Here is a 15,367-nt window from a genome sequence, read left to right on the forward strand (position 1 = left end):
AGTTTATTCTTGCATCAGGGTTGGACACCAGCTTGCGAATGTTCTCCCTGTAATGCTGCTCGGGAAAGGATTGTGATGTATGGGAATTCATGGGTGTTGGTTGAATTTCATGTTGACTCACTCCCTAAAAGCACTGTGGGTGTACCTACACCACATGGACTGCAGTGGTTCAAGAAGGCACCACCTTCTCAAGGGCAATTAGGGATGGGCAATATAAGTTGACCTAGCCAGTGACACCCACATCCCATAAATGAATAAGAAACTTTGATTGCAGTCCCCTTTGGACACATATATGCTTGAGTAGTAGTCTGTGTGTTAGAGATGCTCTTTGTTTGTTTGCAAGGTGTTGCAGTGATGATGCCCTCTGTCTCCTTAGATGCCGGAGCACAGGCAAAACACTCTCTGCTGCCAAGGCCATGCTTTGAGGTGCTCTGCAATTCCCAGAGTGATTGCCCCACGATATGTTTTAAAATTAATCTTTGCTAGATACCACATTGATTGTGTTCCATTTTGAGGGGTGATCAATAAAGTCAATGAGAATCAATTCATTCGCTGATTAATACACGGGGCAGACAATCCAGTGAGATATTCCCTCGGGGCTCACTTGGTTATTATTCCGACCTATCTGGGGGAACAGAGACTTTTATAAACACACAGGCGCATACACATACACACACTGGCCCGGGGCCGTGTTAATTTAGGAATCGGAAACTAGATGGTGTATTGCTCTCTCGGTGCGAGTAATGTACCCTTGATCTGGCTGCACTAAACTGCAGCGCCCCAGAGACAACTGTGGGACGAACTGAAAAGCTGGGTGCTGTGCGGCGGGTTAATTCACAAGAACTGTTATTTAAGTTGCTGGATGGTTTCAAATTCAGATGTTTTGCGTTCTAATCTCGGGGAGGAGTGTTTAATTTATAAAGTCTCACTTTCTCACACACAAACCCAATGAAACCCATGGTGTTAGACTGTGTTGTTACTGATGCAGGACCACGCGATATAAGTCCTCACGACCCACCACAGCTGCAATACTGAAAATGATGAAGAGAGCGGTGTAATAGACCCGGAGCGGTGCTCTGATGCCATTACCTTCTTCACAACTTATCAGACATATGACTCTGCTCTACAGGAAGGAAGTTGTTACAAACCTGGCTGTGTTGAGAAATAAGAGTTCTCAATCCTGAATCCTGTAGAATCTATACAGTAAGGAATGTCCGCATTTGGGATAATTTTAGCGATGGAATCCGATTTAAGATAGCATTTGCGAGGATGGAAGTGAAAAAAGAGCGGAAAGGTGCCAATGGGCAATCTGGTCCTACACGGCAGAAACTGCGGGCTGACAAAATAGGTGATAGCGGTCAGCTTTGAAACGTGAATAATTGCCGAAGGAACTTTTCTATGTCATATAAACTACATATATAATATATGTCACAATGGACTGGCGGGCTGTGTACAGACAAGTCAATGGGAAAGTGGGAGATGATGCATACGAGGGAGGGAGTTGAGGTCTGACTTTGTATTACCTGGCGCCCCCCTGTTCACTAGGTATGAATGGCAGGGCACATTGATTAACCATTATGAGGCTGCTGTGTTTTTCACGATAGCACGGGGCGGGGCGGGGGAAATGCCTGTGGGTGGGGAGGGTGTAATATATTCAAGAGGTGTGCATTTACTTCGTGGATTCTTTAGCTGGGACATTGGGTTCGATTCTGGGCACCGCGCTTTACGGAGAATGTTAAAGTCTTAGAGAGGGTACAGAGAGATTTAATGGAATAGCAACATGGATGAGGGACTTCAGCTCGGTGGAGAAGCTGGGGTTGGTCTTCTTAGATCAGAGAAAGTTATGGGCAGATTTGAAAAAGTTGTTCAACATCGTGAAGTGTTTTGATGCAGTAAGGCCAGAGGGGCTGTTTCTAAGGGCGGAAGAGTCCTAACGAGAGGGCGCCGATTTAATGTCATTGGCATAGGAACCAGCGGCATCAGGAGGAAACTCTTTTCTGGTTCTGGTCAGGAATGCGCTGCCTGAAAGGATGGCGGAAGCACATTCATTAGGACCTTTCAAAAGGGAATTGGAGAAATACTTGAAGGGAAAAAATTGGCAGAGCTATGGGGGAAAGAGGGAGGAAGTAGTGGGATTAATCTGATAGTCCCGGAAAGAACCGACCCAGCTACATGTTCCCAGAAAAAGGCTCCAGTAGAGCGAACTGAATCAAACGAATGGGAATTGGAGAGGTAGTCTCCTGATAAAGACACTGCACTCTGTACTCCATAGCAAAGTGTCTTCAAGATCAGACAATTATGGAGTCAGTTACAATCACTCAAACCCATTTTCGGAAAAGAAGCAGTCATACTCCGACAAAGTTTGCTAATCCAATAGTTCCCATTTTTTAAAACTATTCCTTCTTTCGCCTGCATTCCTTGATAGCTTTGGTCATTCCATAAAACGCACTCCTGCAGAATCCAAGCTAACTCTTGCCTCCCGAGGGCCTGTGACAGCTTTCATGAGCTGATCTCTAACTTGCACCTGTCCCCCACCCGATTAAACGTTTGACTTACTAAACCTTCGACATCCACACTGAATAACACAGCTGGGAAGCAATATCCTTGTGGCATTCCAACTCCAAACATTCCTGCATGTTACTCTCCCTCGATCACCCGCACACTTGCAATTTGTCCCCAGTGTCGAATCTTTACCCGGTCCCCATTTCTCCGACACACGTGGATGTCCTTCGGTATTCCCACTTGTTCAGTCTGTGTTACTGAAATCTACAAGGGAAATGCACATTTTCCATGATGTCCCTTACTCCTCTCGTGCAGAACTCGCGCGTTACCATTACTACCCCATATGTTCATTGCCAAGATATTGCTCCACTCGTGCCGACGGATTTTCACTACCACCTTCTCAAGGGCAATTAAGGGATGGGCAATAAACCCTAGCCTAGCCAGCGAAGCGCACATCCCCTTTAATGAATAAAGAAATAATTAAATGACCTGAGAGGTTTGACGATTGAAGGTGGCCACGCGTGTGTAAAGGAGGCGAGGTCTGGGGTTAAAATGGGCTAAATTTGCGCTTCATTGAAGGAAGAGGACACTGACTGAAGAACTGAATAGAGAGCTTAGAGACAAGATTAGTGGAGAGTTTGACACGGGGTATGGTGAAAGCTGAGAAAGGAGGTGGTGGTGGTAGGGCTTCCAGAGAGCTTTGAGATGTAGGTGTGGAGACGCAATAAAAAATTAAAGTAGATAAGAGAATCATGAGAAGCTGTTGGCAATGATACAAGTAGATTGTAGATTGATTAATGTGATCAGAATGAATTGGATTGGAGCATCTGTTGAGAGGAGATGGGACGCTTAAAGAAACGATAGAGGGACGGGTGGAAGGAAAGGACCAAGAGAAAGGAAACGAAATAAATGCTGGAAAAACTCGGCAGGTCTGGCAGCACTTGTGGAGGGAGAAACAGCTAACGTCTCAGGTGTGTGACCTTTCATCAGTTCAGACCTGAAACATTAACTCTGTTTCTCTCTCTCTCCATTGATGCTGCCAGACCTGCTGTGTATTTCCAGCGTTTCCTGTTTTAGTTTCAGATTTCCAGCATTCGCGGTTTTTTTTCCCCCCTTTTGTGATATTAGGAGAAAAAGAAGGAAGATTTTGAAGCGCTTGAAGCGCGGGAGTTTGTGTGGAGAATTACAGGGGGAAGCACAAGCCAGAGTGGGATGGACAGGGGAGAATTGACCCTGTATCCGCCTTAAGCAGACAATTGATGATGGCCGTGATGATAAGACATTCAGAACAGAAATAAAATCTGTTCCATCAAAACTGTGTGTGATTATTAACACAACAGGAGCTGCCGGAAGTTATCAATTTTCACCTTGTAACTTTGGATGCATTGAAAGTTTAGACCTACGTTTTGCTGTGACAGTCATCCTACTGATGACTGTCTTATTGCTAGTGCTATTAATAATTGCATTACTAATCGGACTGTGACTGAGAAACCGAAAAATGCTTCCCAAGGTGTACATGTCTGGCACATATCGAAGTATATTATCTGTTTGTGCATGGTATATCTCCATTATGTCTGCATGTGTCGACCACGTCTGATTAGTATATATGGAATGTCTGTATGTGCTCATAGTAAATGTCCAGATATGCCTACATGTATATATTAGATATGGTTAACAGTTTATGGTACACACCCAAGTATGTCTTTATGTATCTAGTATGTGTATGTATATATTTTATGGAGCTGCTGCTGACCAGTCACAAATGAGCAACACTATTATTTAAATTAAAATCCAACCCGGTTTAAAATTTTTGTTTGGGCTAATGTAAGTTTTTATTTGACAAATAACAAATCTGAAGCAAGTATGCATTTCCATGAGAAATAAATCAACAACCAATTACTATTTCAACTGAACAACAACATCTTGCATTTATTTAGCTCCTTTTATGGTGTAGAGTTTCACATTATGCTTCACAGCAGTAATGCCAAAAATGAACCGCCAGTCAAAGAATGAGATATTAGTCCGGGTGGGCAAAGGTTTGGCCAGACAGGTGGGGAGATCGAGGGGGAGGCCCCTTCCAGAGCGTGAGGCCTAGCAGACCTGAAGACATGGCCTCCAATGGTGGGTGAAGATGACAGAGTGGAGGCTTGGGGGAGCTTATAGAAATTGTGAGTGTCAAGACCATGAAGGGATTTAAACACAAGGGTGAGAATTTTAAGTTGGAGGTGTTGTGGGCTGGGAGACCATTGAGAAGAGTGATGGGTGAATGGAATTTGGTGGAATAGGATACAGGGTATAGAGATAGCTTTGATTTTTCCAAATGTTAAGCTAGAGGAAATTGTGGTTCATCTAAAACTGTTCACCCTGACTCACAGCACAAAGGCATTGGATATGTGAAGAGAGATACTGAAGAGGCAGAGATGGGTGATGTCAGGGCACATGGGGAAGCAGACTCATGTCTTCAGATGATGTCAACAAGGAATACCAACAACAACTTGCATTTATATAGCATTTTAACGTTGTAAAATTCCCAACGTCTTCACGGGAATGTAACCAATCAAAAAAAAATCACAGCCAGTCAATGAAGGAGACATTACGACAGGCGACAAAACGTTTGGTCAATGGGGTGGGTTTTAGGGAGACTCTTAAAGGACAGAGAGGGAAAAGGTTTGAGGAGGCAATTCCACAACTTGGGGCCCAGGCGGCCGAAGGTGCGGCCACCAAGGGTGGGGCAAAGTATGTGGGGGATGCACCAAGAGGTCAGAGTTGGAGGAAGAGAAATGGGCCAAGGATAGGTCCTTGGGGTGTGTCTGTGTGTGCGGTGGGGGGTGCTCCTGAGGTAAGGGACTGATTGAAGAAGCCATTGGCAGAAATGCTCTGGCTATGATTGGATACATGGCAGTGTATCCTGCCAGGGGGCGGAGCGGGGGGAGTGGGGGGGGGGGGGTGGTGTGCAGGGCACGTTCACTAAGTCAATCTTTCAACCACACCAAATGGCATTAGGACCGATTGACTGGGAATAATAGAATTAATGCGATACTTGTGTAACTATCCGAACATGGACGTCTGATTGATTTCACCCCGAATCAGGAATCTATCGGCAAAAGGGAGCGAACCATTGCCTTCGGTGCCAAATTTTGGCAGAGCAGTTGGGAGTGTGTGCAAAGTCTGCTGCGGCTTTAATGAGTCCCATGAAGTGAAAAGAGACAAGAATGGGTGGCGCATTGATTCTAATGAAGCCCCAATTAATGGAGATCCCGCCCAGCCAGAGCCAATGATCTCCTCTTATGGTAAAGTCGCGCCCCTGGAGGGGGCACCCTGGGCCATGATTGGCAGGTGGGAGCCGATGATGTCATGATGTGTTGGGCTGACTGGATGATAGAGATGTGGATGGATCAGTGAGGGAGGGAATCCCGCATCAACACAGGCACTGGGGCAGTGGATTTATTTATTGATATCTGGACGGATCCGTTTGGAAGACAGGCCGGATTTACACTGTACATAGATACATAGCTATTTTCTTTTTTGTCTTGCTGGGGGAAGGGGGAGGACTCCGTTTTGAAAATGATGCAAAGTGCAGCCATGGCCACAGAGAGTCCTGGGAAAGGAGTTCGGGAGCTGTTGGGAGTCACGGTACAACGTAAGGACCTTTCAGTACAGGGACGTGAAAAGCCGCGGAAAGCCTTTTTAAAAAATATATATATATATATTTGCTGCCAATCCACCTGTCAATTGCATACTCTCTCAGAACCAAGCGACCAAGGCAGCTGATCCAGGAGCAGGGTGGTGGGTAGCCTGCATTTCGTGGCGGATGGGAGGGAAGGGGAGGGTGATGGGGGGGTGGGGGCGGGTTGCATGGTGTAGAGAGGCTGGCAGAAAGATGTATCAGAGGGAACTCGGATGGGCTGCTGACTGCAGGAATTCGAACAAGCCATTAAAATGGGTTTTTTTAGGCTGCAGTATCAGTAAGGCCCAGAGACAAGACGACGGTGACAGTTTATTATCGATGGTGATGTATTCCCCGTGTTGGGTCAGGGCGTGAGTGTTGCAACTTTATCATTAGGAACGCTAGCTACGGTAGGAGGTTATATTTTTTTTTATATATATACCTATAACTGTGGCTTTCGGTTACATAAATCACCTGTTATCAAGTGCACGGTGCCAGGAGTGCCCGGGAATAAGAGAGCGCTCCCGTTGCAATGAGAATATTCCAGTATTCACCAAGCTGGACTGAGATATCCCTTCACTGCTCTGTTGCCCGTCCACTGTGCAATGATAGAGAAAAGTCCCAGCCAACTTCAGTCCTCTAACGCTGCAGGAAGACTGCCATTTCCGCTGAGATGACTGGTGGACTTGACCAAGAAAGCAATGTATATCGGATCGGCAGAATCAGCTGGGGAGGGGGTTGCGGGGAGGATATCCCATGTTAACCGGCAGCAGGGGGAATGTGGTAGTGAGGTGTTGGATAGCTGGCTGAAGCGTGTAACCGTGATACCGTTCAGAGCGGGGATACTGTATCCATTCCACACGGTACAGGACGCTGCAATAGGGGGGAACCCATTCAAAATAAGCCCGCTCGATACAAAGATTTAGGGACCATGGTAAATGATCTTAACAGTTTTTATGTACAGGCTATCTGTCAGTTTTAATCTTGTATACACAAGGCCTATTAATAGCCCGGAGCATGTTATTAATCTCTCTCTTGCTGAAAAGAGTAAATATATCTATGTATCAATACCAAAATTAAACAGGGTTCCAAGCCTGTATTAAAACTCGCTGGTAAATAGATAAAAGTGTAAACATTGTTATGCTCAAAGCAGCAAGATCGGGATACTTGTACCTAGACTGGGAACAGCCGCTTGGGAGATTTCATAATGTATCTAACAGAGAAAAGTGGATAGAAATATGTATTTACTTACTACTTGCAGCTAAAGCGCTATCCGTTTAGGGTAACGTTGCTCAGTCAACAGATAGGAGCGACAACATTTAGTGAGTTGCTTCAAGCGAGCTGCTAACGAACAGCCGCAACAAAGTGTCCCGTGGAAAAATTGGCAGGAGAATAGTATAGAACCCCTCTCAGGAGCCGGCCATTTTGGAGGGACTGTACCTGACCCGCAGTCTGAAACCCCTACTTCAATACTGAAGCACTGCTACATTTCGATGCAACTTCATTTGTTTGGTTCCCTATTCCTCTGCTTTCAAATGCACACGACGTTCGGCTGTCAGTGCCTTTTGCACTGGAATACGAAGCAAATTTATTCCGCACCGGTACAACACTACAAGAGAATTCCTAGTCACCACACTCACCTTCCTATAGATACTTCCTCATTTTCATCAGCGCAAAACTTGGACATTTTTTGAATTATTTGGTTTCTTTTTTTAAAAAAAAGCCACATCTGGGAGAACCAAAACACTTTCTCCCTAAACACGGCCAAATTCAAGGGTTTGTGGAAGGAATAGGGTTGGGTACTTGGACATCGGAATTACCTATAGTCTTTTATTTAGGTTCAATGGGACGCTCTGCCCCACGTCTTATAATTTTAAACAGTGTCTTCCTCCATTCATTAATCTCCCCCCTATTTCGTTTATCTCTAGGTCAATATAGCTCTCGGTTACGATTGAAAAGAGTGCTTTTTTTTTGTTTGCCTCCCACTATATTTGAAATGCTGTTCCCATGTTGTGGTTAAAAGTATTTCAATCAGAAATCCTTAAACTCCTAAGCATGTCAATCTGCCGACAATCTGTCGGTTGAAATTACAGAGTAGTTTCACGGTCAAACTACACTAGGTCTATTCACTGCCTGTCCCCTGGTTTCCCCCAAAAACGGAATGCAAGTCTACCGCAGCTCATATTCCATAGGATCCGCGCTGACAGTTTGTGAAATAATTCCACACTTGCCCCAGCAAGGGTGAATTCGGATAGCCTTGCGCTCGCCTGGAACAGGTACCATTCCCGGTTGAAGAATGAAAATGATTAAATATAAATGGGACATCTGAAAAGTTTAAAATTTGAACAGAAGTAATATTCTCATAGTAACAACAGTCCTGTTAAACCAAGCCAGCTGTGGTTTATTGATCTGGGTAACATCCTTCAACAGATATCACCTTTATTTGTTCTTGTGTTCTCTTCTCGCTTGATAACTGTTTGGTATTCATATTCTATCTATCTAAATTCTCGTGCAAATGCTTTTTTTTTAAACCGCCTTCATTACTTTTTTTCTGAGATTTATTACTCCCTTTTCATATCCTGCTTTTGTGTTTGATTCTTGCTCTCCGCCAGTTCCCTCACACAGGTATAATTCCTCTCCCCCGCCCCCTGTTATCGAGTTACTGTATCTCTCGTAGGCTTTTTTTCCCCTCCATTATTATTAACTTCTCTCCCTCTCCTCTTGCAGAGATCCCGCTGTGTGCAGGCTGCAACCAGCACATCCTGGATAAGTTCATCCTGAAGGTACTGGACCGCTCTTGGCACAGCAAGTGCCTGAAATGTGCTGACTGCCAGGCGCAGCTGACAGACAAATGTTTCTCCAGGGCCGGGAGCGTTTACTGCAAGGAAGACTTTTTCAAGTGAGTCACTTCGGGTTGCATGTGGCAACGGTCAAAGGGCAGCGTGGCCCAAGAAAAACACGTGCACAGGTTGGGAGGGAGGGGGGGTGGTTGTGGGGGGAGGGGGAGTGGTTGCAGAGAAGCACCATCCCCACTCAGTATCCATTCCCACCACATCCACTGCACTGACCCTCCAGAGGAAACGTTGGCCCGCTTGGGACCTTCTGTGATCTGTGGCTGAGAGGGGTAAATTGATATGCACAAGATTATGATTTGATAATTATTTTTCACTGTCGCTGCGTTAAGTACAGTTAAAGTCTACTATATAGGTACTGCTCCGGGGCACTTGCCGTAATGTTTTACCTTCCCGCCTTTCTAAGTGGCCCAGTTTCACCCCTGCAGACTGACAAATTGCAGATTGCATCAAGTAAATCGCCAGGTAGAAATCCGGGCCGATATACCTATAACCCGGCCAGCAACCTCGTTTCAAACAAAATGCTTATCCAATTTTCATACGGACTTTCCATCTTAACACTGACCTGTAAAATATCACAAATTGTCCATGTTTGATGCTGTTTAACGTTTGATGTACTGTTCTAGATTTGTGTTGTTGTAAGAATGCAGATGAATCCTGTGACTTGTATATATCTAGAGTGAGGGAGATCGCTGTAAATAGAGGCCATATCAACACTGTCCCTTCCATACTTCCCGCCCATTCAGCAGCATTCCGCATTAGTCTGGGTGTACAGCTGGTGTGCTACATTGAGTACTTTGTTGCCCTCATTTTGTGTCTTATTAGGTTTGCTCCAGTTGAAATCCAAGACAAAACGCACAGGTCAGATCAGAAAAAAAACAGTTAAAGAGGGGCGGGTCTGTTTAAATAACAAGTCACAACAGAGAGGGGCGGAATATTTCCTGTCAGAGGGAGAGGATAAACGTGCTTACACCGTTTAGAGCGAGTTACTTGAATAGGTTGGACCGAAATGAGATAATTGACCAAATCGTGTCTGATAGATAGCAAGCGGAGTACTCACATCGGGCTGGGCTCCACAGGTGGGCAGCTGTAGAGTAACTGGTACTTTCTGTGGAATTAAGATGGCTGTATCAATATTATAGGCGAGTATGGGATGGTTCGTGTCAACATTATGAAACCTGTTGCATTAAGATTGTGCATCAATAGTTTGCAGTTTCCGTCCTGAGAATTTTATACAATTAACAATTAATTCCATGCAATTTGCCAATTTGAGAACCTCATCTGCTAAAAGAATCGGTCTGCCCAAGTCTGGGATTTTGCTGACCTTTATTTATTAATAGTGGGACGCTGTTGAGCGAAAATATATTCCGCGGTTTGGCCCTACAGGGCAGGCCTGTTATCCTCCAGTATTTAAAACAAGTTATGTGGCAGGGGGCGATGGGGGGGAAATCACACCACCAATTCTTCACCTTTCGAGAAAGCGCCGGCCTCAAGGAAAGGGCATTGAGAAAGGAAACGGGGGTTATTCTGGGAAGAATGGTCTTCGACCTAACCCTGAATGCTTCAGCCTTGACTAGAGTTACACAGCAAAAATATAATTATCAAATTCATACTGTGAGAAAGTAAATGATTCGAAATAAACCGAGATATGTACCTAAAGAGCGAGCTAAACGTATATTTAGTTTATATATGCAATATTCTTATATATACATATTGAGAGCGATAGCTATCTGATACATCGAATTGTAGATATACTTAGTCATATAGAGAAAGATACAGGCAGATTACAATCTCACATACTCTTGCTTCATCAGCTGCCGGCTGCATAATCAGTGCAAGCCGCCTAGTTACCATAGGACAAGAAGGAAGCCGACTTGATTTGCAGGCTTCATAGCTGACAGCTGGTATATTGGCACTGCGAGAGAGAACGAGTGGTCGGCTAGATTTGCAAAGGCTTTTGTGGAACTAAAGATGGGGGAGGTTGGGGTGGGGAGGGGGCGGTGGTGGCTGGAGGTGGGAGGGCGAACGAAAGAAAAAAATATTGTACAGCGCATAGAGAAAGATGTTGGTTTTAAACTGGAGTCTGCTTTCGTTGCCCTGTTTTGGGAAAGACTCGCTCTTTTCCTGTCAGTTATTATTCTTAAAGCCAAATGCACACTTGTGGATAAAACGTTGTGTTTCAGAAACCCTGTGTTGTATTCGGTATTTTCAGTGTAGGTTTGATTTTATGCTCTCTCTATCTCTATCTGCTCTCGTCTTTCTGTGTTTCCCCCCACCCCCCCACTCTCCCTCTGATTTATCCCCTTGACCCAAATGCTGAAGATTAACTTCTGCGGGTTTCCCACTGAATTACACTGAAAATCCGAACCTTTAATCACCTCGCCAAACAACATCTGTCTCCTCTCTAAAAAAAATGCCGTTGTTTCCTGGTTTGAGTTGAAGGCATTAATACCTATTCAAATTAAGGTCATGTCTTTAGGGGGGAAAAAGTGCAGAATGTCAACAAATGCACCTTTTGCCCCTGTGAAGTCGAAGTTGGTACTTCACAGTTTAAAGTGAGATGTCGGGATGGAGTTGGATCTTTGTTAAAAAGGTGATTGTCCGTAAAGCTGCAGATTGTGCAGCTTCTGTGGAACTGGGACTGTTCTGTTCCTGGCGTTGGGATCAGTACTGACATTGGAGTGATCTTTATTTGGGAATAGTGTACCATCACCATTTAAATAAGGCAGGTCGTCAAGCCGACATCATTGCGTGGTCACTGATTAAATTTGGGAAGGTTATTTAACCGGGTAATTTTAAGATAATTGTCGAAATGATGCCGGCGTTTAAACTCCCCTCACTCTAATCTCTACAAGGGGACATTGTCCGGGCATTGTTTAAACGCGCGACCGGTTTGAGAAGCGGAATATTGTGTGATCTTTGCTTACATCTGAGTGATCTTTAAGGCGGAATATTGCGGATTTTTGAATAGTGCATCTGTTGGGCGGCGGGGGTGGATCTGACGCATTTGTAGCAGGAATTTAACATTAGGAGGTTTAAAACAAAAACCCACCTTCAACCGGTTTAGAAACCGGAAATCAGAGGTTGTTTTGAGGCGTAATTTCTATAAAATTCCTTCGCTGTCTTGTGCGGGGCTGTGTGCCTCAATTAACCCTTCATTGAACCAAGAGGAATTGACGGTCACTGTGCGATACTCCATAGCCCAGGTAGCAATTCAGCGGGGGATTCCTATTCCCCTCCAAACATGCTTCACATGTATCAGCAATAATACCCTTTAGCGAACACGCAAGAACATAAAACACGATTTCAGACTTTTGTGTTAATTGCTAAAAATAGGAAAACGAAGTGTTTTTTAAGCGAACGCCAGTTAGAATTGCTATTCCATAATCATGCCTGCCCCGTTTTAGCAGTTTCAAACTGAAATCGGAGCCCACGAGCCGTTGGGATAAAGGAAAGCCTGAGAATTTATATCTTGTTCACCCTTTAGGACCAGGCAGAAACGCGCGAAGCTCCGCTGATACTTTATCGGGCAGCCACGCTGCGATTTCAAACGGAATAAAAATCTGAGGCTCTGTTATGCGAAACAAATATAATGTCTGAGAATGTAGGCAAGCGCTTCCTGTTTAACGGTGGTCAACGAAAACGAATGTTGGTAAAAGTAACTTTATAACCGTAGGATGGTGAGGGACGGGCAGCCAGAAACAAACCCAGTTCACAGGCAGGAGATAGAAATATAATCAATTCTAATAAGGAAATGGAACCTGGAACAGAAGGATCAGTAAGAAAGTGCTCAGGATTTCAGGGCTGAATGTGACAGAATATGAAGAACAAACGGGGTGATGAATGTCAGCCAGATTAGAGGGTGAAGTGTGATCCGGATTAGAGGGTGAAGTGTGATCCGGATTAGAGGGTGAAGTGTGATCCGGATTAGAGGGTGAAGTGTGATCCGGGTTAGAGGGTGAAGTGTGACCCGGGTTAGAGGGTGAAGTGTGACCCGGATTAGAGGGTGAAGTGTGATCCGGATTAGTGGGTGAAGTGTGATCCGGATTAGAGGGTGAAGTGTGATCCGGATTAAAGGGTGAAGTGTGATCCGGATTAGAGGGTGAAGTGTGATCCGGATTAGAGGGTGAAGTGTGATCCAGGTTAGAGGGTGAAGTGTGATCCAGATTGGAGGGTAATCCAGATTAGAGGGTGAAGTGTGATCCAGATTAGGGGGCGAAGTGTTATCTGGATTAGAGGGTGAAGTTTGATCTGCTTTGGAGAGTGAAGCGTGATCTGGATTAGAGGGTGAAGTGTGATCCGGGTTAGAGGGTGAAGTGTTATCTGGGTTAGGGGGTGAGGTGTGATCCAGATTAGTGTGTGAAGTGTGATCACGGTTAGAGGGTGAAGTCTGATCCAGATTGGAAGGTGAAGTGCGACTGGCGTGTGAAGTGTGCACGGAATTTTAGAGTGAGTTTCACGGGGACTCCTTCTGACCTTACCACCTGAGCTATCCCACATTGGAAATTCCTTTCCTTGCTGTGAGCGACTATAGTCCGGCCAAGCAACTCAGATCAGAACTGGAGGCTGAACATTGCTTTATATCACGGGGTAGTTCGGCCGTTTCTGACGGTCGGAACAGAAAAGAAAACTTTCATACAACCTGTGAATTCTTTGTTCTCCCTTACCTTTCCATTAAAAGATCTGGACTCCAGACTTGCTCAGTAACTCACGGTCGAAATGTTCCAGGCTTGTTTTCTTTCTTGCTTATCAGTGTAGAGGATTTCAAAAACAGCTCCCCGTGTACACATTGCCCTTCGAAAAATGAAATATATCCGTTGCAAACATGCTTTAATGATACAGTGATGTGAATCGCTGAGCCTCACAGCAGGATTTGGCTAACATGGTGTGTGTAACTAAGACTGTCCATAATTAATAGTGAAATTCCTTGGCGCAATAACTCATTCAGTGATCACTTGATGTGTGTGAGACCTCCTTGTATTACGGGAACATCCAGAGAGGATAGATAATGTTTCCAGCGAAGCTGAGGAATCAGTGAATGGTTCGTTCTGTGCTGACTTTATCTGTGGCGAGTTTACCTTTGGTTTAATTTTACTGAAACAATTTACTCCTATATTTGTGTGTGTGTTGTGTGTGTACGTATTTGTGTGTGTATATGTGTATTGGTTTGTGTATTTGTGTGCGCGTATATTCGTGTGTGCATTTTGTGTATTTGTGTGTGTATATTTGTTTGTGTGTGTGTGTGTATTTGTTTGTGTTTGTGTATGTTTGTGTGTATTTGTGTGTGCGTTTGCGTGTATATTTGTGTATTTTGTGTATTTGTGTGTATATTTTGTGTATTTGTGTATATTTATGTGTGTATATTTGTTTGTGCGCGTGTATTTTATGTATTTGTGTGTGTATATATTTGTTCGTGTGTGTGTGTGTGCGTGTATTCAATCCAGGGGCGGCTGACAATCGAGACAGGTAACTCGATTCCCCCTCACTCACCCAATTCCCCATTCTGACGGGATGCTTTACAAGCCAGCGCTGTAACCTGGTTGTTTTATTGTTGTTGCGGGATGTCACAGTGAGGAAACCACGAAATCTGACGGTCAGAGTAGATCAGCAGCCTGGAAACTGAGCAAACGCTAGGGGTAAATCACTTCTTGCAGATGCGCTTGGCGGAAAGCCTGCGGGTCCCTGCGACTTTCCTACCGGAGGCTGGGACTCCCGAGTTCACTTCCCATCTCGGAATGAAGCCATCCATCCCTTAAATTTCACATCCTTCTCCGAGGCTGCGCTTCCACTGCGTCTGCTGACTCGCTGCAAAGCCTTTACTCGTATTTTTACTGTAAACCACGAGTCAGGACCCTAACCGTCTCCACTGACAAACTTGCGTTACACTCTCATTGGATTATGCCACATTGGGATGGATTACATCTTTTTTTAAAAGATAAATTAGTTAAACTAGGGCCAGACAAAAGCGCCAGGATCCGAAAGGATACACTCCCAAATACCGAAGGAGCTTGAGGGAGGGAATTGCATTAAGGCCTGAGGAATTACATTTCCGGGTGAATACTGAGCGGAGATGCCCGCCGGTAGACTGGAGGGTGCTCAAATAGACCCCGGGATACATTTTAATCATTAATTTAGGTGCAAATTATCAAGTACCTAAATAAAGAGAAACTCGTGATGTCGCACAAACTTCAGTTCTGGGGCCACTTCTGCTCACTGTGTGCACCAGGAAAAAGTGGTCTCTGAATTTGTAGATGATAGCAAAATAGGAAGTACTTGGAGGAATATTGATAAGGTGGCGGCAGGGGAATGGCCTTAAAAGTTGCAAATGAAATTCAATGACAGTAAG

The 15,367-nt window shown here is 44.7% G+C and overlaps 1 protein-coding gene across 1 annotated transcript in view; it reads left to right on the plus strand.

Annotated features, from left to right (window-relative positions):
* The first annotated feature begins 6,066 nt into the window (after positions 1-6,066).
* The window catches only part of lhx4 (LIM homeobox 4), an 80,488-nt gene continuing 71,187 nt past the window's right edge, over positions 6,067-15,367 (plus strand). Inside the window, exons 1-2 of the mRNA XM_078561856.1 lie at positions 6,067-6,142; positions 8,897-9,068. Coding sequence (XP_078417982.1) covers positions 6,067-6,142; positions 8,897-9,068 — 248 coding nt within the window. The remainder of the gene's footprint in view (positions 6,143-8,896; positions 9,069-15,367) is intronic.

The sequence above is a fragment of the Cetorhinus maximus genome, chromosome 17 (assembly GCF_964194155.1).
Source record: "Cetorhinus maximus chromosome 17, sCetMax3.hap1.1, whole genome shotgun sequence".
Lineage (NCBI taxonomy): Eukaryota > Metazoa > Chordata > Chondrichthyes > Lamniformes > Cetorhinidae > Cetorhinus > Cetorhinus maximus.